The 26686-nt window shown below is 43.6% G+C and overlaps 2 protein-coding genes across 8 annotated transcripts; one reads left to right on the plus strand and one right to left on the minus strand.

Moving 5' to 3' along the window:
* On the plus strand, positions 1–25089 carry LOC109643073 (BCL-6 corepressor-like). 5 transcript variants are annotated; one of them, XM_069521035.1, is made up of 16 exons: positions 7–774; positions 2009–2066; positions 3166–6765; positions 9687–9960; positions 11721–11948; positions 12344–12553; positions 14442–14701; positions 17520–17678; positions 18809–18975; positions 19244–19389; positions 19602–19679; positions 20402–20585; positions 21272–21984; positions 22150–23581; positions 24545–24654; positions 24835–25089. In XM_069521035.1, exons 2-14 carry the CDS (start codon positions 2064–2066, stop codon positions 22458–22460), a joined length of 6333 nt encoding a protein of 2110 aa, XP_069377136.1. In that variant the 5' UTR covers positions 7–774; positions 2009–2063; the 3' UTR covers positions 22461–23581; positions 24545–24654; positions 24835–25089. The 5 variants fall into 5 exon arrangements, with proteins under 5 accessions (XP_069377137.1, XP_069377136.1, XP_069377134.1 ...); XM_069521033.1 differs by adding an exon at positions 2517–2611 and having other exon boundaries at positions 9–774; positions 21272–23581; XM_069521031.1 differs by having other exon boundaries at positions 10–774; positions 21272–23581.
* On the minus strand, positions 24684–26554 carry dph3 (diphthamide biosynthesis 3). 3 transcript variants are annotated; one of them, XR_011240366.1, is made up of 4 exons: positions 26392–26552; positions 25374–25448; positions 25043–25245; positions 24684–24941 (listed from the first exon to the last, which is right to left on the minus strand). XR_011240366.1 is itself a non-coding variant. In XM_069521120.1 (4 exons), the coding sequence occupies exons 1-3, from the start codon at positions 26497–26499 to the stop codon at positions 25171–25173; spliced, it is 258 nt and encodes an 85-aa protein (XP_069377221.1). In that variant the 5' UTR covers positions 26500–26554; the 3' UTR covers positions 24684–24941; positions 25135–25170. The 3 variants fall into 3 exon arrangements, 2 of the variants coding, with proteins under 2 accessions (XP_069377221.1, XP_069377220.1); XM_069521120.1 differs by having other exon boundaries at positions 25135–25245; positions 26392–26554; XM_069521119.1 differs by lacking the exon at positions 24684–24941 and having other exon boundaries at positions 25005–25245.
* Between the last annotated feature and the right edge of the window lie 132 nt (positions 26555–26686).

Below are 26686 nucleotides of genomic sequence, written 5' to 3' on the forward strand. Positions count from 1 at the left end.
CGGAATGGATGTGTTATCTTGACCAGGATGTTTTATCTGACTTGAAGAGAGAGAGAGAGAGTGTGGAGGAGGAGGGAAGGAGAGACAGATAGAAGAAGAGAAGAGAAGGAGAGACAGATAGAAGAAGAGAAGACAGAAGAAGAGAAGGAGACACAGATAGAAGACAGAAGAAAGAAGGAGAGACAGATAGAAGAAGAGAAGGAGACACAGATAGAAGACAGAAGAAAGAAGGAGAGACAGATAGAAGAAGAGAAGGAGACAGATAGAAGACAGAAGAAAGAAGGAGAGACAGATAGAAGAAGAGAAGGAGACACAGATAGAAGACAGAAGAAAGAAGGAGAGACAGATAGAAGAAGAGAAGGAGACACAGATAGAAGACAGAAGAAAGAAGGAGAGACAGATAGAAGAAGAGAAGAGAAGGAGAGACAGATAGAAGAAGAGAAGACAGAAGAAGAGAAGGAGACACAGATAGAAGACAGAAGAAAGAAGGAGAGACAGATAGAAGAAGAGAAGAGAAGGAGACACAGATAGAAGAAGAGAAGAGAAGGAGAGACAGATAGAAGAAGAGAAGGAGGGTTAGGGTTAGGGTTAGGGTCACCTTGTTTTGGACTCGCGTGCGCGTGCTCAGCACGTGGCAGCGTGACCATCACAGAATCAGCTGATTCTATCGATCTGCGCGTGCACGCGGTGGATCGATGGATTTACCGGATGGACCTGAAATGAAAAACTTTCCAAATAAAAGTGAAAGATGAAAAAGTGGATTTTATTCTGAAGGTGAGTTTCTTTACTTTAAAAAAAACTTCGTAGTGACTTTGTTGTTTTAATATTTCTATGTTATTCTATATCTATACTTACATTGTGAGGTTTATATTAAATGAAAGAACACTATAGAAACATTAAACTTCAACATAATGAAGTTTTAAATGTAGATGAATCTATAATTACACTGTGATGTTTATAATGTAATATACATTATATATATAATATTAAATGAAAGAACCCTATAGAAACATTAAACATCAACATAATGAAGTTTTAAATGTAGATGAATCTCTATAATTACACTGTGATGTTTAGAATCATGCTGTAGATCTGTATCTGTTTTAAACGTGTGGTAAAGAGACTGAATTCACTGTTAACTAACTTTAACTGAGCTCAACTAGAACATCAGCTCAGAATCAATTCACTGTATTTTCCTCTATCAGCAGATTATACTGAATATATGTTTGACATGTTTTCTCATGTGACGTCATTACGTTTAAAAAGTTATCTTCTGTTCTCACAGTGGTGGATACATGTTGGAGTTTATATTTTGAGACATGCTCTTGCTCAGCAGAGGGCGCTCTCACTTTCAGTTTGATGTATGTTGTGACCTTTGACCCACCAGTAAACTGAACTTGTGATCAGTTTGATACAAAATGGAGGAAGCAGTTGTGTCTCGGGGCCATTTTTGGATCTTTGAGCTTTGAGTAGAAAGCCACTCACCTGAGTGGGCGGGGTCAGCAGGTGATCCAGCCAGGTGATGTTTGATTCTTCTACGGTCAAACTGCTCCTGAACGCATCACCAACGTACGTTTCATCAGGATGGTGCTGAATTAAATTCTGACCATAAATCTGATCAGTGTGTGTGTGTGTGTGTGTGTGTGTGTGTGGGGGGGGGGGGGGGGGCCTCCCTCCCTATGACAAACACACACACACACACACACACACACACAGCTGCCCTTCAGTAGTCTGGAGATAAAACTCGTTATTGAATCCCAGCTCCCTCACAGCCATCAATTACTGTGTGTGTGTGTGTGTGTGTGTTGTCGAGCAGCGATGATTCCTCTGGCAACGAGGTGATAACACACACACGTGGGGCCTGTTAGCAGCAGAGGAGACGTGTGTGTTGTGAGTGTGTGTTTTCTGGATAAGCTGAAATGTGAAACCAAACTCCTCTGGTTCTCATGTGAATTTTAAAACGTCCTTCATGTTTGTATGAGGACTCAGTTTCTCTCTCTGTCTGCAGACGTGCTGTACATGGACGTGACTGAGCGTCCATCTGTCTGACGCAGACTCACAGCATGGTAAGGTCAAAGGTCACGTAACAGTTTATCTTCCTGTGTCGTATATTAACTCATTTACATTTAAATCAAATCAAAAAATATTATTTTCAACAAACTGAGCTCTCAAGCGTTTGTCAGTCATGACGTTAGAAAATAGAAGAAAAGATTTGTAATGAATTTTTTATAATAAGTCAATCTAAGCTAAGCTATTGTTCACATCATCAAATGTCACATTAACGTCATGATGTCACATATCATTACGAATGTCACATCCGATCAGTCGGTAAAAATCCTGTCGTTTTTTTAAATGTCTCATTACGTCAGGTTGACATCACAACATGGAATGTTTAGTGAGGAAATGACATGAACTTTGTTTCAGTAAAACAAATCTCACCTAAAATATTCCTGTTGCTGTTTCCTGTTGTCGATGAACTGTACTTAAGGGTTTTTTATCTGTGTTGGAAAAATCAGAGCGAGTTAACGGTCTGTCTGCCTCCTACACGACTCCAGGGCCCCCCAGCTGATCATTTCCTAATGGCCCCGCGGCTGACAGCCAATCAGAGAAGGTTCACAACTCATGTGATTGGAAATTCAATTAGGCTGCTCTCTCTCCATGCTCTCCCTTTGTCTCTCACTCTCTTTGTTTCTTATACTCTCTCGCTCTCTGGCTCTCACCCTCGTTTTTCACCTCTTCTTCCTGGATCTGTCGAGGGAGAGTCAGAGTCGCTCCAGGACAAATAAATAATAAATACAGAAAACTCTCCTTTTCTTTTTCTCAATGACTTTGTGTCCTGACGTTAAGACTCTCCAAACGTCTTTTTCTTTGTCCCTGTTTGTCCTCGACCAGTAAATCTGACCATGTGACTCTAACACTTTATTTCTGATATTTAATCAATAATTTACATCCTGTTCACTGTTGGAAAAATCTCTTATGGGTTGAAATTAAAACTTTCATCTTCCTGAAATCGTTGGTGAATTGCTTCTAGTAGTTGCAGTTGTATTGTTTGTGTCAAAGGAAGATTCCAAACAGCTGATTTGTTTACGATGTATCCACTAATGAAGAATACTGTTGAATACTCATGTATCTGTCTGCTTACATTTACTCTCCTCCATGTTACAGGTGGATGCCAGCACAGTTTACAGGATGAACCCAGTCGCTGCCCTCAGCATTGACCGCAACACTCTGGTGGGGGAAAACCGCCGCCCCCATGGAGGGATTTTCTATCCTGGCATCCATCCTCTTTCAGCTGAAATACCCCAGGAGTCTGACTCTTCTCTCCCACTGGGCTACAATCTCCTGTACAGATCTAATGTAACCACGCTGAATGGCCAGAAGCCGGCAAACGAATATGTTGGACTCTATAAGAACCCAACACCAGGGCTGCAGAAACCTCTGCTTGTCCCTGCTGCAGGAGCTGATGGCCTGGGGCCAGACCTCAGGGTTCTACCCAGTGATAAACAGTTAGAACTGGGCCTGAATGGTGCTGGAAACTTCCTAAGATTGCCCTGGATCAGGCCTTATGCTGATGCAACAATGTACCCATTCTTAGACATGGCATTCAAGGCCTCTTTCCTGTCCCAGCCATCGACCTTTGTCCACCAGCAGCTGGCATATCAGTCTTTGTGTGCCGCTGGGGCAGGAAGCAGCACAACCAGGGAAGACAGACTTTTCTACCTTTCTCGTTTTGCCCCAACCCATATCACATCTCCACTGGACCCTCCAATCAGGTTCCCTAAGGCCACCCCTGCTCCTGCTGTCCGGGCACCTCTCTCACACTGCCAGGACAAAGCCTTGCAGGGAATTGGTCCTCAGGTACAACAGGAACCCTTCAGCACCAGTCCACAGATCCACCAGGAGCATGAGCCTCACCCTACTGAGGGACGACATGGCAGCAATATCAGTGGCGCAAAGTCCAGTCAGTCCTCGTCTTACAAGAGTAGCAGTAGTGAAAGTAGCACTGCCCCTGTTAGCAGTTCAGCTAGCACTGCTGCCATAGATTTACCCACAGTTACCCATCCTCCATGTTCAGTTCCTCAATCCCTCAGAAACACCACTACAGACCTACAGAAGTCCACTTGCAGAATCACCTCCGCATCACCTTCACTCTTGGTGTCTCACCCCTTTTACACGTCTAGCCTGAACTCTGAGCACTGCTCTCCCCTGCACTTAGGCAACAACAAAACCAAAGATGCCAGCTCAGACCACTGTAGTGCAGAGAAGTGTGCATCACCTGCACAGACATCACTGGACAGAGCTCTGCCTCAAAAACCTGACAAATACCCTGGAGAAAACCCTTTGGATCTGTCTGCAAAAGAGTTGGAAGGTTTTGCAAATGGTTTCTCGTTCAAAGTAGAGGCAGTGGCCAAATTGGGTTTTTTACCGCCATCTCATTATGAGATGCTGGACAGTCAGTCAGAGGGTCTGCCCCCACCTGTTAGCACATCAGCTAACACTCCAAATTGTCCTGAAATGATCAGTACTGTAACCTCCTCTTGGGTTGCCCTGGGTGCTTCCTCAGCTGTCAGCTCGGACCACAACAGAGGCTCCCAAATAATGAATAAAAACAAGCCTCACGGTTCTCAGTTCACAAAAGTAGAGATAAGCAGCAGTCTCAGTCCTGCCTCAGGGGGAAGATCTTCTGCAATGTCCCCTTCCCCCAAATCCAAAGTTGAATGGCCGCAAGCCTCTAACAATCATGTAGAGAAAGGCCCTCCAAACAGCAAAGTAGAAACTCGCACATGCTCTGGAAAACAGATCTTAACTCCTGCTAAGTCAGAGGCTCAGGAGACACCTCATCCACATCAGCAGCCGTGTGTTGATAACGGAAACACCTCTTGCCACATCTTTGGTGAATCCTACCTCCCTCCTGGCTTAGGATACACCAACCGTTACATCCCATATTCAGTTGCAGAGAATATGTCCTTGCAACGCATATCCATTCCAGGCAAGGGATCTGTCTACTCCCACCCAGTCCTGCTCACCAACAGTGGCTTTTACCCACCACACACTGCACCAAAACAATGTCTACCATATGCAGTACATCAATATCAGAATTCCCAGGAATTGGCTCCAACAACCATGTCGTCCTACCCATGTCTTAATACCAAAGACCGACTCGACAACAGATATAAAACCCAGGATAATTCCTTGAATACAGAACCGTATAGGAACCAGGAAAGGAGAGATGCTGACAGCTCCCACAAGAGTGACAATGAAAAAGACATGTTCACAAATCAAGACATGAAGACTTTGGGAAAAGGCTTCACAGCTGTCAAAGATGAAGTAGTTTGTATTGACCCAGTGTTTGATGAGACAGATGATGAAGATGATTTGTCCACCAACAAACTCAGCTCCTACGCTATCGGAGTTGAGAATTCCATCCAACCAAGGAGCACAGGGTTTATCCACATTCAAGAAAACGAGCCACAGCCTCCTAAGTTCCTCCCTCCTGAACAAGCTGCAGAGATGAGGCAAGGCTCACTACTCCAGACTTCCCAACCAAAACCTTCTCATAACAACTCTCCTTCATCTCCTCCTGCTAAAGAGGAGATCCCAGAAGAAGAGGAAACACTTACTCATATCTCGGACATTCCAGAGGAGCAGACTATGCGCTGTGCGCGAACATATCCTCTGCAGTTTTCTAGGAAATGTAAAAGCTTCTGGTGGTGCTGGGGACCTGGTGAGGGGGGAATTAGTTTTGGGAATAATGATGTTGATGGAAAGAGTGCCAGTAATGGAGCTCAGTCTGAAGGCCTGGGCAGTGAAAAGCTTGATCCTGAGCAAAGCTCGTCAAAGAGGAGTAACTCATCAGTTCCTGTTAGTGAAGAAAGTTCTTCTAGTGACCATAACAATTCTAACCACATAGTGGGAGCAGTGTGTACAGTCACCACCCCCAAGACTCCAGTTTATGGGGCAACTTCTCATCCAGACGGTCCAGCTCGCACCAGTAAAGCACCAGCATGTCGAGATTTCAGTCCCCAGGTTCCAGTTTGCGGCACTTCAAATCCCAGGGAGGCAGCTGGAGGAGTCAAGAACACCAGGGCCTCACTTTGTACCAACAACCCAAGAGCTGCCACTTGTAAGGGCATAGAAGAAAACAGTACAAATTTTGTTGGTCCGTGTTGCAGAAATCTGAGGCCTCCAACTTTCACTGGAAATATGAACCCTGTGGCTCCAAACTGCAGGACTGTCAATCCCCAATTTGCAATTTGTAAAAACCGCAATGCAGTGCACCCACCTCGCAGAAACAACAATGTTGGGGTTCTTGCATGCAAAGGCCAGTCTTATGGAGATATCCAGACCTGTGTAAATAACAATCTCAGGGACTCAACATATGGAAACTATTTTCCTAGGAGTCCAACGTATAGGCACTTTCCACCTGGTAATCCAACCAATGGAGGCTTCAACAGGATGCCGACTAATTTGACTCCAGAGATGTCAGTTAACAGAGACCTTAAATATGAAGGCTTTTCTTCCCATGAGACTCCAAACTCAGCTCTCACCTTTGCCAGCAATGGAGATGGGAGGAATGAAATCCAGGACGACATGGATCCACTAGTTGATGATGATGAAGGCCCCAGCTGCAGCAAGAACAGACGCTCTGGCCTCACCAAGCGCAACGCTAATTCTTCTGGCTACGTGGGTGACCGCTTTAAATGTGTGACGGCGGAGCTTTACGCCGATTCCAGCCAGCTGAGCAGGGAGCAGAAAGTGATCCAGGTAAGATCCCTGTCTACATTCTTGTTAATTCTTGATTGTCTCATTATTCTGTAAACAGTGATTGTCTAATCTAATTTTGACTGGTGGTCTGGAGCGGATCACAACACTGCCACTGATAGGAGGTTGGATGAATTGTTGAACATTAGTTTGCCAGTCTTGTGAGAGGATGTGACAGAGAGATGATGGAACTAAAATAGCAATGCTGGTCTCTTTATGTTCATTGTTTGAAACAGCGATATCATTTTGACATCAACAGGAAAAACTGATCCTGTTCTTCTTGGCTACAGCCACATTGAAATGATACATCGATAAGAGTTTCTGAGATCAGGTTGGAAACAGTTTCTGTGAGGATGAGTAACTTCTCCTCAGGGCTGCGTTTGAGGTCCTACAGATATTTTCTGTGGAACTACAGTGTGGTTCTCTCTCTGCTCTGTAAACGCTGCTGGTCTTGTTTTAGTTTGAAAACTCTGGTTTTGTGTTTAGTCTGAACACAAACTGAGACTTTAGTAAACGATGACGCCCACGTTCTCTTCCTGGTGTGTTAGGGTTGGTGGAGCCTTTAAGTTTCCAGGCAGAGAATGTGTTAAAGTGAAGATAGAAAAAGTTTTCATGTGGTTTTAATGTTTTCTGAATGATGTTAGTTTGTTAAAAGTTATTTCAATGTGGTAGAAGATGTAGATATGTATTCGCTGGTATGAGGAGAAGACAATCGCTTTCTCTCTCTCTCTCTTTTTCTTCACATGGTCTTTTTCCATCTGCAGATGTTTGGCTCATGTTAGGAAAACACAGCGTTTGACTGCAGGCGACTGTTCATCTGCTGCTTTTCCCCAAAGAATGAAGGAAACCGCCTCTATTTTTTACTAATGTGTCTCTCAGTCTTTTCTCTCCCTCCATCTCTTTCTGCTGTGTTTTTCTTTCTCTAGCTGTTTTCTGTGTTTTTACATCCTTGTTCCCTGGAGATCTTCTTTTCCCTGAAATTAAATTCCTCCTCTTCATCCTTCTCTTCTAACCCTCAGCAGAAAGAGGAGGAAGAAGCTCAGTGTTGTTTTTTTAATGAAATCCTCCTCTTCCTCCTCCGACCCTGGAGCCCAGATTAGTCTTTTTTTCTTAATGGAAGCTGTTTTTTGTTGAAGCAGGAATAAATAAACCATCGTAATATTTGAAAGTCTGACATGCAGGGGGATCAAACATCGTACAAGATGACGTGTGGGCCGATATTAAACACTGAAATATCTGTGACTATTATCTCTGATAGTTTGATTTTATTAATGTACAATAAGTGATGATGTATTAAAGTAGCTGCATCATTATTGTCATGAATAATTATATAAATATAATGAAGGGCGTTCTCGAACTTTCTTCACTGTGTTGTTACTATGTCCATCACAGTGTGTCTGCGTTTATTTCTTTGATTGTTACTGAAGGAGCGTGGAGGAGTTGTGGGGGGGTGTTCCAGCTCATATTAACGCCGCTGGCTGCTGGCAGATCTGAGCGGCGGCGTTGGATGGAATTGTAGATCATTTCACGGGTCGTTAATTTTTAAGATGGGTTTGTGCTCATGACAGAGGGAGGAGAAACGCTGGCCTGTCAGGCAGCGTTCGGGGAGCGAATACCCACCATGACCAACTGTTACCGGCGGTTACCGGCGGTTACAAGTGATGCACCTCAGTGGGAAGTCATGACTGTCATGATCGAGGACATGGAGACTCCTCTCTGTCTGAGAAAAGAACAGACATATAATTTTTAACTAAATCATGAAACGTGATAAAAATCCAACAGAAGGAGGCGTTCACTCATATTTCTGCTTCTAGATTTGAGTCCAGAGTGAGACTTCTTTACAACTGATGGTCAGATTATCATGAGGTTTACTGGATAATCTGTTTTTTCTCAATTGCAAACAATGAAGTTCGAGCACTGAAAAGAGTTGAAGTAAAAAAACCGGTAGGAGGGACACTGCAGCTTTAAAACTGGAAAGTAGTGAAAGTGACTGTATCAGAGTAAAAATATCATTGAAGCTGTTTTCAGACTTGACCTCCAGATAAAATCCAGAGAATTTCTCCATTGTTTGTGTTTCACACCTGAGCAACACAGCAGCAGGTTTTCTGCACAGACTCGTTCACAACAGCTTCATCTACAGACTTAGGAGCTCAGGAGGAGAAAGAGAAACTGATCTCACTCTGACATTTTGTGTTCATCCTCCAGAGAAGAAACAGAGAACTGAGGAGTTCAGTCTGAAAGTAGCTCGAGAGTTTGACTGGAAGGAGTTGAAGTGTTCCTCTGGAAACGTTCTCGGTGTTAAGAATGCCCAGACAGACGTTCTTTCAATATGATACAAACGTCCAGTTGGACTCACAGATGAACTGAATTGAGTGGTTGAAGGTCAAATGTCACATGACCTCATGAGCCTGTAGATAAAATGTAAAAATTGAAACTGCACTAATTGGTGAAGACCAACAACCGCAAGGTGGTGATTGTATTTTTCATTTATATAAAACAACTGTAACAACACTGCAGCCTCTAGGGGGCGCCCAGAGAAGAACTGGCTGAGAAACATATGTACTTTATCCAAAGTTTATCTTTGTTCACCGTGTGGTTTGTTTGTGGTTTGAGAAACTCTGAAACGTCTGGAGGCTCCAGCTGCATATTTATATGTGTGACATCATCAATATCAGCAACAGTTCCCTCCACAGATCACACACGACAGCTCGGACATGTCACGTGACATAGTTGATGGCAAGATTACATCACTACGTCAAGTCTACGCATGTTGTTATAAACAGTCTAAGATCTCAGTACTTTTATGTGACAGGTGAGAAGGTTGAGCAGGGAATCATGGGTATTGTAGGCAGCACTTACGCAACTTCCTCAGTAAATGACCAGGTTTGTTCCTGCTGATATTTTTATTCTATTCTTTTTTCCAGCGAGCGATGCTGCGTTTCTCTGAGCTGGAGCTGAAAGAGGGAGGAAGAGGAGAAGAAGAAGAGGAAGAACGAGAGATGACAGCAGCAGTGTTGGCGACAGGGGAGAAGGAGCTGGCAGGCAGCCAGCAAGGAGATGGAGGAAGGGAGGAGAATGGGAAGAAGAAAGAGGGAGGAGGAGGAGGAGGGTGGGAGCGCTGCCAGCAAAGTGAGGGGCGGCGAGCAGGAGGAGGAAGAAGTCGCTCTGCAGCTGCCGCGGACACCGAGGCTCCGAGAGGTAAGAGGATTTCTGGAGAGTTCTGCAGAATAACGTGCACAAACACAAACACACACACACACACACACATCACTAAAGACATTATAACATAATTCTTTTGGTTGATTTCACACTCCTGAAGTCACCGTCTGAACTTAGACTTTGACAGAAACAGGTAAACGTTAAAGTACAAAATCTAGATCTGACAAAGCCATTGAAAGATGCAGATGTAGTTGAGTTCTGAGGGCGAGTGACGACCGGACTGTTAGCGACTGAAAGCAACAGATCATATAACTGTATCATACTGGAGATATACTGTAGATGTGAATGTATAAGAGGCTCTAGAGCAGAGCCCTGAGGTACGCCGCTAACAGATCTTTAACATCCTGTGGCTAATTCACCAAAACAAAGAGAGGTAGGCTTGGGGAGATTCTTTGTGTGTGTTAAACAGTGGTCGCACGCCCGACGATGGGCTTTGATGGCCTGTTGCCATGGTGCATAATGCGGCCGGGAGCCACGGGACGCTCCGAGAGTCAGCTGATCAGCAGACAGAGCTAGAGACAGAGCGAGCATGGGAATACATTGGCAGAGAGAGAGAGAGAGAGAGACGGGGTCATTTAAGTATTAAAAAATGAGAAAAAAAAAGAAAAGAGGAAACTACGAAGATAAAAAGGGAAAAGTGAGTGAGAGACATTAAATAAAGATGAGAGACAGAGAGAGAGAGACAGAGAGAGGGAGACAGAGAGAGGGAGAGAGGGAGACAGAGAGAGAGAGGGAGGGAGACAGAGAGAGAGAGGGAGGGAGACAGAGAGAGAGAGGGAGACAGAGAGAGAGAGGGAGGGAGACAGAGAGAGAGAGAGGGAGGGAGACAGAGAGAGAGAGGGAGACAGAGAGAGAGAGAGGGAGGGAGACAGAGAGAGAGAGGGAGACAGAGAGAGAGGGAGACAGAGAGAGGGAGAGAGGGAGACAGAGAGAGAGAGGGAGACAGAGAGAGAGGGAGACAGAGAGAGGGAGGGAGGGAGACAGAGAGAGAGAGGGAGACAGAGAGAGAGAGGGAGGGAGACAGAGAGAGAGAGAGGGAGACAGACAGACAGACAGAGAGAGGGAGTGAGACAGACCGTCTCTGATCTGTCGGCTGCTTTTGACTGTAGTTTAGGTCTTTTTTTTAACTGACCATTAATTATTCCCAATAAGATGAAAATGTTTCGTGTCTCACGCACACAGAGTTCAGGGTTCAAGAGTTCAGGGTTGAAAAGTTCAGGGTTCAGAGTTCAGGGTTCAGAGTTCAAGAGTTCAGGTTCAGAGTTCAGGGTTGAAAAGTTCAGGTTCAGAGTTCAGGGTTGAAAAGTTCAGGTTCAGAGTTCAGGGTTGAAAAGTTCAGGTTCAGAGTTCAGGTTCAGGGTTCAGAGTTCAGGGTTCAGGTTCAGAGTTCAGGTTCAGGGTTCAGAGTTCAGGGTTCAGGAGTTCAGGTTCAGAGTTCAGGTTCAGGGTTCAGGGTTCAAGAGTTCAGGATCAGAGTTCAGGGTTGAAAAGTTCAGAGTTCAGGGTTGAAAAGTTCAGGTTCAGAGTTAGCTAACACAGAGTGAGCTAATCCTAACCCTGAACTTGAACCCAGAAGAACTTAAACCAAACACAGTTGATCTGGTTAAGTTGCTGTTTTTACAAACTGACTGAAGGTTCCGCTGCATCAGGACATGAGTGTAAATTCAAAATCAAAAAGAAGAAAGAGGAAAGGAGTTTTGTTCCACAGCCAGAACTACAACAAAGGTTTCTACCCACAGCCGGGGGTCTGTTCCAGGGAAACTCCCCCATGCCAACATCCTCGCCCGGTGGTTCAAATCTCTGCACGGTGATAAACCGCAGTCGAATCTTCAGTCTGGAGCCTTTTCATCAGAGCAGCATCATCAACCGCCGACTGAAGAGAGGGAGGGAGGAGCAGAGGGAGGAGCAGAGGGAGGAGCAGAGGGAGGAGCAGAGGGCGGGAAACAAGAAAACCAAGTTAGCCAGCGGTAAGAATTCAGAAATTCTTCATATGTGCATTTATCTGTTTTTAAATCATTGAAAAAAATAATTTCCATGTGATCGTCTCTAAATCAATTCAAGAGCTTTCTGCTGACGAAGGTTTGAGACGAAAGAGGAAATACAGAACGAATATTTATTATAATATAATAAGTCACATTGGTGCAGATTGACCTCCATGTTTGAATTGTATTGACGCCTGTTTCCACCTGTTCACATCAAATCGTTGTCTCAGGATGATAAACTCTTCAACCTCACTAATTATTACTTATTTCAACAAGGCTCCAGATTCAAAATATTCTACATGTATTCTAATATACTCCATGTATTTTATGATGTCATCCGGTTCCTTTCCTGACTGCTCATTGGTCGTCGTCCATCACAGACTCGACCTCAGACGACGTGAAGAAGCTGAAGGTTTGCATCGAGCTCGACGGCCTCAGACTCAGCAAGCCCTGCCCACACAATGAGGACGCCGAGAGTTTAGCAGAGGTCACCAGGAAGTTCAGAAAGGACGTTCTGGCCGTCAGAGGGAGGTCAGAGGTCAGCGGAGGCTGGGGTGACCCCGTGCTTGTGAGGAGGGACAGCCTGAGAGGTAAAACCAACTATTTAAACTTAAAATAAAAATGGTGATGATTAGTAATCTTATATACTCTATTTACTATTCTATATGTTTTAGTGATTGTTGATCTCTCTCTTTCTCTGTCTCCCTCTCTCTCTCCCTCTCTCTCTCTCTCTATATATATATATATATAGCTTCATCTCTCCCTCTCTCTCTGTCTCTCTCTCTGACCCTCTCCTCATTTCTTCCTCCATTCCTCCCTCTTCTGTTTGTGTGTGTGAGACAGGTCCATCTGGGAGATGTTAGACGGCTATTAGAACTCCACACACACACACACACACACACACACACACACACACACACACACACACACACACACACACACACACACACACACAGAATGCTTAGCTTCGTCTTCCTCGTCTTCCTCTGTTTATTGAACACTCGCCGCTCCGAGCTGCGTACAGTGTCAACATGTTCTCTTCAGGTCAAACTCACAAAATCTGATGCTGTTCTCACTTCTTTATAAACAGATTTACATGATGAACAATTTCACGATAATAATGTCATCAATCTGAATTAATATCGTGTGAACCTCAGAGTAGACACAGAGGATTAGATTTAACCTGACAACTTCGAAATGCTGTGATAACAATGGTACAATATATTATAAATATTAATATTTTGTGTATTCATATGCGAGTGCAGAGTATGAATTAATTACCATGAAACGTGCTGAAAAAATCAGAATTTCTATCAAGACAAATTTCAAACAGTCACAGCTCAAAGTTCTCGTCCAATCACATGACAGAAATCTTTACTGTGTCAACTCTGTTTGATGCTGGACTCATTGACACACGTCTATAAAAAAGCGAAAACTGTTTCAGTCACATGTCCGTCAGACGCCCTCCGACTTGACTGACAGGGGGTGGGGCTAAGAAAACCTGATAATGGTTATGTCTTGCCTGAAAAAACAATGATGATGATTAGAGGTGAAACGAGAAGCTGTGTGTGTGTGTGTGTGTGTGTGTGTGTGTGTGTGTGTGTCCTGCAGGCATCTGCAATGGAAAAGAGAAATCTCTCTCTCTCTCCTCCCCCACTATCTGCTCCCTCGTTCGCCCGCTCACTTGCAGCTCCACTCCAGCGAGGAGGCTGTTTCTTTGTTCCTCTCTCTCTCCCTCTCTTATGACCTAACTCGTCCCTGCTGAAGGACTCGTTGAGGAGGAAGTAAAAGCTGAAGTTTATCTTAAAGATCGTTAGTTCTTTTAAACTCCGTTTTTATTTTGACAGTACATAAAGTTTACCGTTAAAGTTGACTCGTCTTTAACCTTCAGATGTGGAAACATTTTTACTTTGAGAGGTTCAAGAACTTCAGGGTCACATGATCACAACCTGAGCCGCCATCTTTCTTCGTAATGTTGAAATGAAGTGTCTCGGGCTATATAGATCGATAGATTAATTTATTCATCTCCAAAGGGAAATTAGGTAATCCACACATCCACACTGATATATTTTAATTTAAAACTAAATCGGCCTCTGTCCACACAAGTGATGGTGAAAAGTCAGAGCAGGGATTTCTTTTCTTGGAGTGACGAAGGGGTGGAACTTTTCCTGACAGGAAGTGTTAGCGACACTTTGTATTCACCGCTGGTAGTCGAGTCATGTGACTGATGAAACCAATCAGGAAGAGAACGTCCGCGTCATCGTTTACTAAAGTCTCAGTTTCTGTTCTGTTCGAGTTTTAAACTAAAACAACACCAGCGGCTTTTTTTCTCAGAGGTGAAATGTTAGCATGGTCATGCTAATGTGAACGTTAGCATGTCAGTGTTATTGTGTTTCCATCACTAACACATTTGGCTTCTTCCTTATTTCTATGTCCCATGTGGACCCGCCCTCCTCTCCCACCTCCCCCGGCGACCAGCCCCTGCATCCTCTGGCCTCCAGGACAAGCATCAGAAGCTGAGGGAGAGCCGCTGGGTCGCCGCTTCCCACCACTCATTACTTCCTCTTCCTCCCTGCTCCACCTCGCCTGACCCCCATCCTTTACGCTGCCATGATGACGACCCCCTCGACAGGCCGAAGGGCAAGCGTCCCTGCAAGATGAAGCACATGGGAAGAGCCATGGCGAGGAAGGAGGAGAGACATGAAGGAGGGAGGGACAACGTGGAGAAAAATGGGAGGGTGAGTGGGGAGCGCTTGTTTTTCTTATCATTATTTCACAATAGCAGCTCTGGGCTGGTGTTGCCGTTTGTCAGGATGTTGTTGTACGAGATATTTGGCATGTTTCTCACCTGGGTCACAGGTATCAGGGTAAAGTGGAGGTTACTGAATCAGCATCTTCATATCTTAGGATCTAAATCTACATAAACGTAACCCTGTGAGCTCTGAGCAGCAAACAGTCAAACTATCATTCATGAGATTATCTAAAAAGATCTCAACTCATTTATCTGATGTTCTGACGTTTTTCAACAACACTGAGTTAAAAACTTTCTGACTCAGAGGAGAAGGTTGTCGGCGTACAGTGAAAGTTTTTGCACTCGTCCAGTGTTCAGGTCTTTGGTTCAGTTCGCGTCCGTCCTCAGCATAACAAAAAGATTCAACATCAAGTAGCAGAGAGGGTGGACGAGACAGACCCTAAGAAATTGAGTGTGAGTGCACTTGATTTCTTGTTGACTCGGAGGCAGACATGTAAACACACAGAAATGATGTGACTCAGCGTGACTCAAACACCCACACCCACCCGGGCGAAGGTAGTGAGAGGGAGCATTTGATTTAGTCCTCAGGTTTGCAAATGAGCGGAGGCTAAAGATTCATCCTCTCAGGGTCAGGAGAGCTTCTTCTCAAGTGTTGGAGGATAAACCAAGTAACAGCTTTGATTTCTTACAATAAAAGATACATAAACGGAAATATACTAAATACTAAATACTATACTAAATATAATAAACATGCTGCCGTCACACTAAAGGACTGATCTGCAGAATGTGTCACCATGACAACTTCAACTGGACCCAATGTTCTGGTGCTGATCCCGTTAAAAATAAAAAACATCAAAAAAGAAGTGAGAACTAAAACAAAGCCCTGTGGGACTCCAAAGAAACAAGCTGTCTTCAAGTTTCTGAGGTAACTTCCACCTTTACTTTTTAGTTTTAAAACTCATCACTGTTGCTATGGTTACACCTGGCGGAGTTTCCAGTCTCTGGATCAGAGTCGTGTGTAAACTGATCTTGTTTTAGTTTGAAAACTCTGGTTTAGGTTTTAGTCTGAACACAAACTGAGACTTTAGTAAACGATGACGCCCACGCTCTCTTCTGATTGGTTCTCATCAGTCACATGACTCGACTACCAGCGGTGAATATGAAGCGTCGCTAACACTTCCTGTCAGGAACAGTTCCACCTCGTCGTCGCTCAGAGAAAAGAAATCTCTGCTCTGACTCTTCACCATCACTGCTCCTCCTTCAGAGGAGTTTCTGTTACCAAGCAACCAACTGCTGAGGAGACACTCTACTTCCTGTTTACATCACATGACCAGTGGAGGTGAACGGTCATGTGACGTGTATTCTCAGGAGAATTATTTCTGATACAGAGATAAATCGCTCGTGTAGACGGAGAGAGATTGAGACGTGTTGGTGTGGGCAGAGTCACAACGAGTCAGAGTAACACGAGAGACATGAGACACAAACACCTGAAAGACAAAGACGGGTTAAAATGTCCACGTGTTTAAACGAAGACAAAACATTTGTGAATGAGACGACAAAGTTGAACTGAGACTAAACAAACAAATGTTGTGCGACAACAAACAGTTGAATCCACAATCAGACACCAGCTTCTATTTTTCTACTTTCTTGTCCTCTGTTCATCGTTGTAATTATCGTTCTGATTGGAGATCGCTGTGAAAACTCAGCAGGGACGACGAGTGTGTGTGTGTGTGTGTGTGTGTGTGTGTTCACTGTTTGTGTGTGTGTGTGTGTGTGTGTGTGTGTGTGTTCACTGTTTGTGTGTGTAATTCAATTCATTGCAGATTAAAGTGAAGGAGAGTGAGGGAGTGAACGAGGGAGGGATTGAAGGTTATGGAGGAAGAATAATATTCTCCACATGTACTGTGTGTGTGTGTGACAGCTGCTGCACCAGAGATGCCCTCAGGGCAGCAAGGACACACACACAATCACACAATCTGTCTCTCATGCTCTGTATTTTTTGCTCTACCCTCCTCCTCCTTGTTTAAGTCTGGTCTGCTACAAAATACACACACACACCTCCAGGGCAAAGCTCGCTTCCTGTTTGCCGATGCTTGGCGGTAGCTGCTTTATTTGGCAGACGCACACACGTTACACACAAACAAACACACTCACAGGCACATTAACACGCACACTCTGTCTGGCTGCTAAGCGGCGCAGACTGTTGCCGTGGCGTCAGCAGCTCACCGATGTAGATTCTCTACCTAATTATCCACATCCACAGAATTCATTTAGAATCATTTCAAAAAAATAAGGAATACAAATATTTTGAAACGAGACACAAAACAAGAAACATGTTTCTCTGTGAAAATACAACGAACAGGGACGTCTGCCTCAGAGCCACTGAGCCAGGCACTGCTCCACCTGAACACCACAGACACTTTACACATAAATAATCAGAATCAGACATTTAAACATGAAAGTACTGAGACAAGTAAGTACAGAAAATATTACGAACAAGGTTTGTATTCACCGCTGGTAGTCGAGTCATGTGACTGATCAGGAAGAGAACGTCTGCGTCATCGTTTACAAAAGTCTCGGTTTCTGTTCATCCAGACTAAAACACAACCCCAGGGTTTTCAAAATAAAACAAGACCAGCAGAAGAGAACAACTCTGCAGTTTATTTCTGTCAGTACAACAAAACAGAAAATAACAGAGGACCTCAAACGCAGCCCTGAGGAACTCCACATGAGAATAAATCTCTGGTGTAACACTCACAATCCTTGACTGAATGCTAATCACTTTAAATGTCACACACACACAGGTTTCTCCATCTGACTCATCTCGCTCGCCCGGCCACAGACCTCTCTCTCCGCAGAACACACTCTGTGCCCAACCCGCCCCTCTGGAGATGCGCCGGCTCATCGTGAACAAAAACGCTGGAGAGACTCTGCTGCAGCGCGCCGCCCGCCTGGGATACGAGGTAACAAGACACAAACGCACACAGGTGAGGTAGCAGCAACTAGCAGCTTATAGCAAGTAAACACAGGAAGCAGGAAGTCGTCATTCAAACACCTGAGTGAAGACGAGAAGGACAAGAAGAAAACATAAAATCCTCCCCCCCAATAAAGTGAAACGTAAACTGGCCAAATAATAATAATAAAACTGTTATGTTATGACGATAAGCAAAAAAGATGACTGTGACGGGAGGAGGGGAGAGGAGGGGAGAGGAGGGGAGAGGAGGGGAGAGGAGGGGAGGAGGAGAAAAGATGAAGAGAAGTGTAAGATCAATCTAAACCAATTTGCTCAAATAACTATGTGTCTTCATCGATCTATAGTATTGCATATATATCTGTTCATTGTTTAAAAAATACTACCATCAAATATTACACATTTTGGGCCCGAATGTGTTTGCTGTCTTATGTATACATGCCAATTTAAAGATATTTAGGTATATTTTATATTTTTGATGTCAAAATGAGTATATACAGTTATATAAACATTTTATATATTATATGCACATAAACATATGTGACTTACATTACAGTGTTCAACATAGTTTCAAACAAAATTCCTATAAATGAATCTTGTGTGTTAATAATGAGTTGTGAGATTTTGGTCCAAACTGTCTCATGTCATTCCTGCTCCCCAGAGGACGAGCCCCTCAGATTTAATGACCCTCGATCTTTTCTTTATCGTTGTCCACAGCAGGAATCATCAGGTGACTTCTGTCATTGAAATTCAGTCTGCGTCTGAAAATCATTTGGAGGCGGAAAACTGTGTGTGTGTGTGTGTGTTGAATATTTCATGCACAGTGTGGCAGCTTTTGTCGAGTGGCACCCTGCTTCTTGCTCTCTCACTCCCTCGCTCGCTCTCGTTGAGGTGCAGCGGTGAAGCTAACGAGCTCAGTTTGCAAATGAAGCCATCATCCATCACAGCGCACACACACATACACACACACACACACACACACACACACACACACACACACACAGAGCACATACTCACGTGTGTGTGTGTGTGTTTATATACAGTGATGATGGTAGATTCACTCCTAAATATCTCATCAATGATCCATATAAAGTCTAACAGCTCTGGTCTCCTTGTGTCCAGGAGGTGGTGCTGTACTGTCTGGAGAGGCGGCTCTGTGATGTTAACCATCGAGACCATGCTGGGTACTGCGCCCTGCATGAAGCCTGTGCACGTGGCTGGCTGGGTATTGTGCGCCACCTGGTGGAGCATGGAGCCAATGTCAACTGCAGTGCTCAGGATGGAACCAGGTACGAGTTGTCCCATGTTTTTTGTTTCTTTGTGTAATAATCAGATTGTGTGAAATCAACATCTCTCAGATGTGCTGGACGTCTGGTTCTCATGATGTCTGTGATGTCTGTGGTTTTATTGTCTGTATGAATTATGTCTGTATTTTCAGTGATTCCTAAACTTTTCATACATTCTCTTTATACGCTATGTGTTTGTCTTCTTTATTATATCATTATTTTGATGATGAAGATGTGTTGGACTTCACTCCAGTTTTCTGTTTCTCGTCAGGCCGCTGCATGACGCTGTGGAGAACGACCACGTGGAGGTGGTGCGCTTCCTGCTGGCCTGTGGCGCCGACCCCACCCTCACGTCCTACTCAGGACGAGGGCCAATCAACATGACCCACAGCGCTGCCATGGAAACCTTCCTGGAGGGTAAGAGGTGTGTGTGTGTGTGTGTGTGTGTGTGTTTACCAGTCCCTGCCTGTATTTGTTCTCTCTCCCTCCATCGCTCCTTCTTTTCCTCTCTGGGGTTTAATGAGGCTTGGATGCTGAATCCCAGAACAGCTAATTGCCCCCCCCCCACCCCACACACACACACACACACACATGGACCAAAAAACCACTAACTCTCCGCCTCTCTGCAGAATATCTCTGTGACCTCCAGGGGAGGTCGGAGGGCGACCAGGAAACGTACTGGGAGTTTTACGGCAGCTCGGCGTGCGGTTAGTTTACACACAAACACACATAAACACACACACCAGGGAGATATTCAGGGGTGAGGGTTTGTTTCCATCGCAGGAACTTTCCTCGGGAATCAGAGTCGACGTTTAGTTCAGAAGAAAATAGTTTTACTCAGGGCGGAGTTAGGAGGAGGAAAAGGGACATTAGGGGCGGGGCTTACAATGCTGGAAAGGCATGCTTAGTTAACTACTCCAGGGTTTTTTTTTTAGTGTCCACAACAGCTCGTTACCCTAAAAGTTCCAGGAACAGACAGAACCTAAGAATCAGGGCTAGGATTCAGTCAAGAGAACTAAATAAATAATAAAATAAATATATAGTTTGTATAAGTGTTATCTGCATATAGATGAATCTTGACTGAAGACAGAATGTCGGACTTAAAGGTTTAGTGTGTAAGATTCAGGTGAAATGGATCGATTGGCAGAATATAAAATAATCCTAGTGATGTAGTGAATACTGTGTGATCATCTAAATTGCACAAATTGTTGTTGTCTTTACCCTTTATATAAATACTCTCTACGGAGGCCGCCATGTTGTTTACAGTAGTCTAGACCGAACAAACACCTTTTGAGTTTCTATGACAGCTGAAGGCTAGCACAGGGGTGTTCAGCTGCAGCATGACACTTCAACAGTAGATGTCACTAAATTCTACACATTGAACCTTGAAGTATTTTTGACGTTCTTTAACACTTTTTGTTTCCAACAGAGCCGCCCAGTGACGGAGAAGTGTATAACATCCTGGCCGATCCACCGGGGCCAGAGGACGAAGAGGAGGATGAAGAGGAGGGTGAGGACAAGGAGCAACATGCACGAAGAGAGGTGTTCGAGTTCGAACTGTCCGACCGTCCACTGCTGCCCTGCTACAACATCCAGGTGCTGTTGTCACAGGGGTGAGTCCGATAACTCAGTTCAAATTATGGGATTAGCAAGAGACAGAGCTAAAAAAAACTTTTAACAACATTAGAGTACAAGAAATGACAGCAGGTAAAACGACTCCTCGGAATAAAAAATACGTTAACCTGCGCCTGCGTCTAAAGACCAGAGGAGATAAAACAATGATCAGCTTTATTTTCCGTGTTCGAGTTCAAATACTAGAATCAGACTCTGCTGCACTGACACAATAATATTTACTCCTGACTCTCAGAAACGAGCAAAATAAGAGAAACTGTTCATGACACGAGTTCAACAAACATTTAACCACTAATTATGAGCAGAGGACAAAGGATGCTGGACCAAGTATCATCATCATCATCATCATCATCATTATACAGACACACACAGACACACACACATAGACACACACAGACACACACAGACACACACAGACACACACATAGACACACACAGATACACACACAGACACACACACAGACACACACACACACCAATTAAAGTGAGAGAGCAGCTTAAAAAAGAAAGAAGGGAATAGCAGAGGAGGGAGAGAGAGAACGAAGGACAGATCGTTAACAGGGATTGCATCGCCGTGGCGACGCAGCTAATTGGCTTCCACTTTGTCTTCCTCCCCTGTAAACTTCTCTTCAGGTCATTAAACTCTTCTTCTCTCCTTCTCCTCCAGACCCAGGAACTGGCTTCTCCTCGCCGATGTCTTAGGTCGCCTTCGGATGACGTCACGGTCTTTCAGGCGCCTCTTCCCTCAGATCAACGTACAATCCGTCCCTGAAGATGAGTTCTACCGACAGGCATCTCTGTCGCAGCTGCTGACGGGTCCTGACGAGCAGGAGTTGGTCTCGCTCAGGCCAGACGTCAAAGACCCTCTGGAGCTGGTGGAGGCCACGCCCGAGCTCGCCGGCATGCTGGGCTCCTCCCTGGAGTTCGTGGACAGTCACTCGCTGAATGCTTCGCCCAATCTGAGACCCTCAGTGACATTTTCCTGTGTTCCTGTGTTATTACCTCCACAGCCACTGGGGGCAGAAGAGGGAAACATGTTGCACAACAGAACCAAGCCGATAGAAAGTCGAGGACTGAAGAAGCTGGTGTTTTCTGCTGCTAAAACAGAAACTAAACAACATGCTAACACGTGGGAACCACAACAACAAAGAAGTAAACATGTCGTAGGTCCTTCGCCAACAAAGACAAACATTACATTCAACGCTCGCATCTGGGAACAACAAGGATTACGAATTAAGAAAGCTGGTCTCATTAACTCTGACTGTAAGATGGACACCAGCATGTGGGAACAACGACCAAGAGGCAAAATTATGGCCGGGGCTTCCGCTAATTCTGACACAATGGGCAGAGCTAACATGTGGGAGCCTCAAAGACTCCGAAGTAGGAACCCTGTGAATTCTGACACCGCCCTGTCAGAACCTCAGCGACTGAGCAATAAAAACACTGAAAATTCGAACTCTTCAGATTCAAATGTTGCAGCTGACGCTAACACATGGAAACGACAAAATCAACGAAGTAAGACTGACAGCGTTTCTGATTTTACAGATCGAGGTGCTTCACTGGAGGGAAGCATCTGGGAACCACAGCGACTGAGCATTAAGAACGCCGCCATTACCAGCCCGGCGACAGCAGACACTAACCTGTGGCAACGACACGGACTAAAGAGAGTGGGTGGAAACATCTGTGGCTCTAAGTTAGCTAATAGCATCAAGATGGACGCTGCCTGGCAAAGGAACCTGGGTAACGTTGGAGTCCACATCAGGGACATGGGGATGAAAGTCGCCACCGTCCACAGAGACCTGAAGAACGAGGGGGGGGAAGTCGTCGGTAAGAATGGAGTTAAAATACGATCGTGACAGAGTGGGAGGAATGAAACACGTAAATAAGATCAGAGAGGCAACATGAACATTAAAGGAACAGTAACACGTGTGTTATATGTTTGTGTTTTTGTCAGATTCCACTGGTGGGAACACGCTGCTGTTTCTCTGTAACATGATTCGTTCTCTTGTGTGTAAACAAACTATTTATTGTCCAATCAAAACCAGGAAGACGTTTGTCTCAACGTGTCGTGTAAAACCATCAATGTTAGCTCCTGTCTCTTTAAGACCCTCCTCCTCTCCTCGCTCTGATTGGTCAGCTGACACACTCTGTTATGATTGGTCTACAGCTTCCAGTGTGTGTAGGAAAGTGAGACGTCTCAAACCAGCTGCTGGACACGTGTGACGTAAACACGCACAGGGTTATGTTTAGTTAAGTTAAGGTTTAGCTAAGGTTAGGTTTAGTTATGTTTAGGTTAAGTTAAGTTAAGGTTTAGCTAAGGTTAGGTTTAGTTATGTTTGGGTTAAGTTAGGTTTAGTTCAGGGTTAGTCAATGTGTTATATCAATGAACGTCTTCACTGAGACAGAAATATGAACGTGTGTGAAGAAAACTGGGATCTACCATTTTCTCTGAGAGAGAAAGAGGGGGAGGGGGAGGGAGAGAGAGAGAGAGTGTTTTTCATCGCGGGCTGTAGCCAAGATCTAGAGAGGACACGATACAATTTCCCACAAGACATCACTCTCACACACACACACACACACACACAATCTGAAGTCAGGGGTGTTACCACAGTGCCTCCTGCTGGTCACAGTCAGTGTGTTCTTTAGGAAATAATATAATAAATAAGTTTAATGATAATAAACTTGTTCAGACGATTTTAATTCATGTTATTTATTTATTTTTTGTGACGTCATCATTAACAACTTCATCAAAGGGTTAATATTTACTAACGACCTATCAGCTTTCAGCTTTGTCCATATAAGCCCCTCCTTTTCCAGGTACTTCCGGTTTGTTGGACGTGACGCTGCCACGTACGATATATAAAATCTAACTTTAATAATATAATACATGACGCAGCCTCTTCAGGTTAGAGGAGAAGTTTCCTCTCTCTTCTCTTCACTCGTTCATTTTCACCTCAGTCTTCTGGGTCACGTGCAGGTGAGTCAGTCACAAGTTAAAACACGTGTTTACACGTTTACACGTGTTTACATGTGTTTGCGCGTGTTTACGTGTCTACACGTGTTTACACGTGTTTACATGTTTACACGTGTTTACACAGATGGGTGTTTCCTGTTTGTCTTTTGTTGTGTCACTTGTCTCCTGGTTTGTGTTTATGAACAAATGGATTTTTTAAACCAACTTTATTAACAAAGACAAAACCAAACACAGGTAACACGTAGCTGACGTGATGACGTCATCAGTGGTGCACCTGGCTCCGTGTGACGTCATTGTTGGGATAAGGGTTTACACGTGTCAAAAAAAACAAAGGCCCCCCCACATCAGCCTGAACCTCCAACAATATTACTCGTATGTATGTATTTACTTATTATATATATATATATATATATAATAAGTTCCCCACAATCCTTGAATGAAAAGTTTGCATCATATAAATAAAAATTCTCGGCTAAAATAAAAAAAATTATTAATTAAACAGATTCTGAAACAGTCACCATGGAAACCAGCATCAACAGGAAGAACCAGATAATAGGTGTGTTTGACTTGGAGCAGCGCTGAGTGAACGCAATGCATGCTGGTTAGAAATTGTGTCTGGCAGCAGTGATGGAAACTATACAGTGATTCAGCAGCTCAGAATAAAAACATCTTTTAGTCCCACAATGGAGAAATGTTGCTGATGGTGTTAACACAGGAAGTGAAGATGCTGCTGAACTTTCATGACATCACTTCCTACGTGTTGCCCTGGTAACACAAACACACCCTGTGGAAATATGATGCTACACTTGATTGTGCTGAACCACGTGACAGTTAGCTAAAGTTAAAGTTTATGTTTTAACCACTTAAATAATTATAACATTAGTTACAAACATATGTAAAATCCTCTGTGACCATGACAACGTGCTCTCCGATCGTTTAACGTCTGTTCCATTGGCGGTCCTTCAGTGCTCCAGCGAGGAGCAGTGACTGATGGGTAATTTTTCTTGATGAACTGAGCTTGCTCCTACACTTCTGATCACGCTACGGTCCACGACTGCAACTCATAACAAACCCATGTGAGTAGTTTTATAACAGTCAGACTCTGTTGGTGGTTTGAAATATTATCTCTGTTTTATTTTATTCTTTTATTTCAGTTTGTAAAGTCACAAGTTTTTGTTTTGACATTAAATTAAAAAACAATTCTTATGAGATGAATCATATTTATCGCGTCTTCTTTTCCACCCTGTGATTGACAGATGATTGACTTGTTCTCCGTCACTTGGGCAACATCATGACCATCATCATCCTCCTCTTCATCACACAACTGCGCCATCATGAGGTCAAGCTGTCCTTCATCCATGATCTAAACGTTGAGGTTCACAACAATGAAGAGATCGATGTTTCCCAGAATCACATGAACGCATCATCCATTTAAAACATCACTGAAACTTTATTGAAACATACATTTGTTAACTTTCACGTTTGCAATAAATAAAAAAATGTAGTAGAAATGTTCGGCTGCTGTTTCATCTTTTCAGGTGTGAATCAAAACTGACTCAAGTGTCACTGAGTCCATCGGGGGGGGGGGGGGGTCAGGACTGAGCCAGCTCCAGTTTCATCTCTGACGACGACGAAGCTTCGATTATTTCTCCCGACATGAATAAATCCTGAACACAAGATTAGAATCAGCTCACGGGAAACTACAGCTTTTATTTTGAAGAGACAGTGTGTCCACATACTTGTGTCCTTGTCTCTTACTGGAAGTTTTAAAATGTGTCGTGATGCATTCACTGACCTTATCGTAGATGACTTTAACGATGAGCGAGCAGCTGGGACACGTTGCCACTTCCTCTCCATTCTCCAGGTCGTCCTTTATGAACAAAGAGACGTTCAGTGATCAACACTTTAACGAACTAAAATACACAAGTTCAACATCGAGACTCATGCTCAGTAATAATGATTATATTAATAAATATTATATTAATAAATATTATATCAATTATTATATTAATAATTATTATATTAATAAATATTATATTAATAAATATTATCTTAATTATTATATTAATACATATTATATTAATACATATTATACTAAAAGGCAAAGTTCAGAGTTCATCAGAATAGTTTTGTCGGAAACTCAGGAAACTTGACGTTTTTTGGATAAACTTTAAATAAAATAGATTTGATCGATGACACTGTTGTTACAGCAGCAGAATGAAGAGAAACACATGAAAATACATATGATTGTATATAAACTGTATTTGTATATTGAGAAGATATTGCAACATCGGAAAGTGTATCAGTATATGAAGGGTTATTATTTCACCATATGCTTACTAAACTAATATAACTTTATAAACTTGTGTGTGTGTATATATGTATGTATGTATATGTGTGTGTGTGTGTGTGTGTGAGAGAGAGAGACTAGTTTAACAACTCATAACACCTGTCATAACAAATGATCAATTCAGTTTCTCTGTGGCGTCACTTTAAATGACCAGTGACGTCATTCCCCTGAAAATCATCTCATAATAACCTATATTAATATGAACGTGTTCATCAATACGAACCAAACGCCATTTAAAAGGTTGAACATATAGCGTCTATGTCCTCGTGTCTTCTCTTCTATTTTCTGATGGAAAATCCATGAAAATCTTTCAGTTTAATGTTGAACATCTTAAAACTGGAGCCGAATTGATCGCAGCTCGTGCTTCAGTGTGAAAAGTTGAATGAGTTTAGAATCTGTGTGACTGACGAGGAGAGAAGTGAAAGTTGTGATATTTTCGACGGACTCTGGTGACGGTCGGTACCTGAGTGATGCAGAATCTGTCTCCGCACGGACACGGGAAATAAAACATCTGCGTTTCTGCGTCAAATTCAAAATCTTCGATCTCGACTTCATCGTGAAACACCGACATGTCCGCGCAGCGTGACGTCAGGGCGCGCTCTGATGACGTCTGCAGCTCCGTTAGATAAAGATTCAACTCACAACTTTATTGACACGTTTAAAGAGACGGAAGCATAGATTGTGAATAAAAACCAACAGAACTCGAAACTTTCAGTTTTTAAGAGTTTGAAAAGAACCAAACAATAAACAAACAAACA

The sequence above is a fragment of the Paralichthys olivaceus genome, chromosome 24 (assembly GCF_024713975.1).
Source record: "Paralichthys olivaceus isolate ysfri-2021 chromosome 24, ASM2471397v2, whole genome shotgun sequence".
NCBI classification, from domain to species: Eukaryota; Metazoa; Chordata; class Actinopteri; order Pleuronectiformes; family Paralichthyidae; genus Paralichthys; species Paralichthys olivaceus.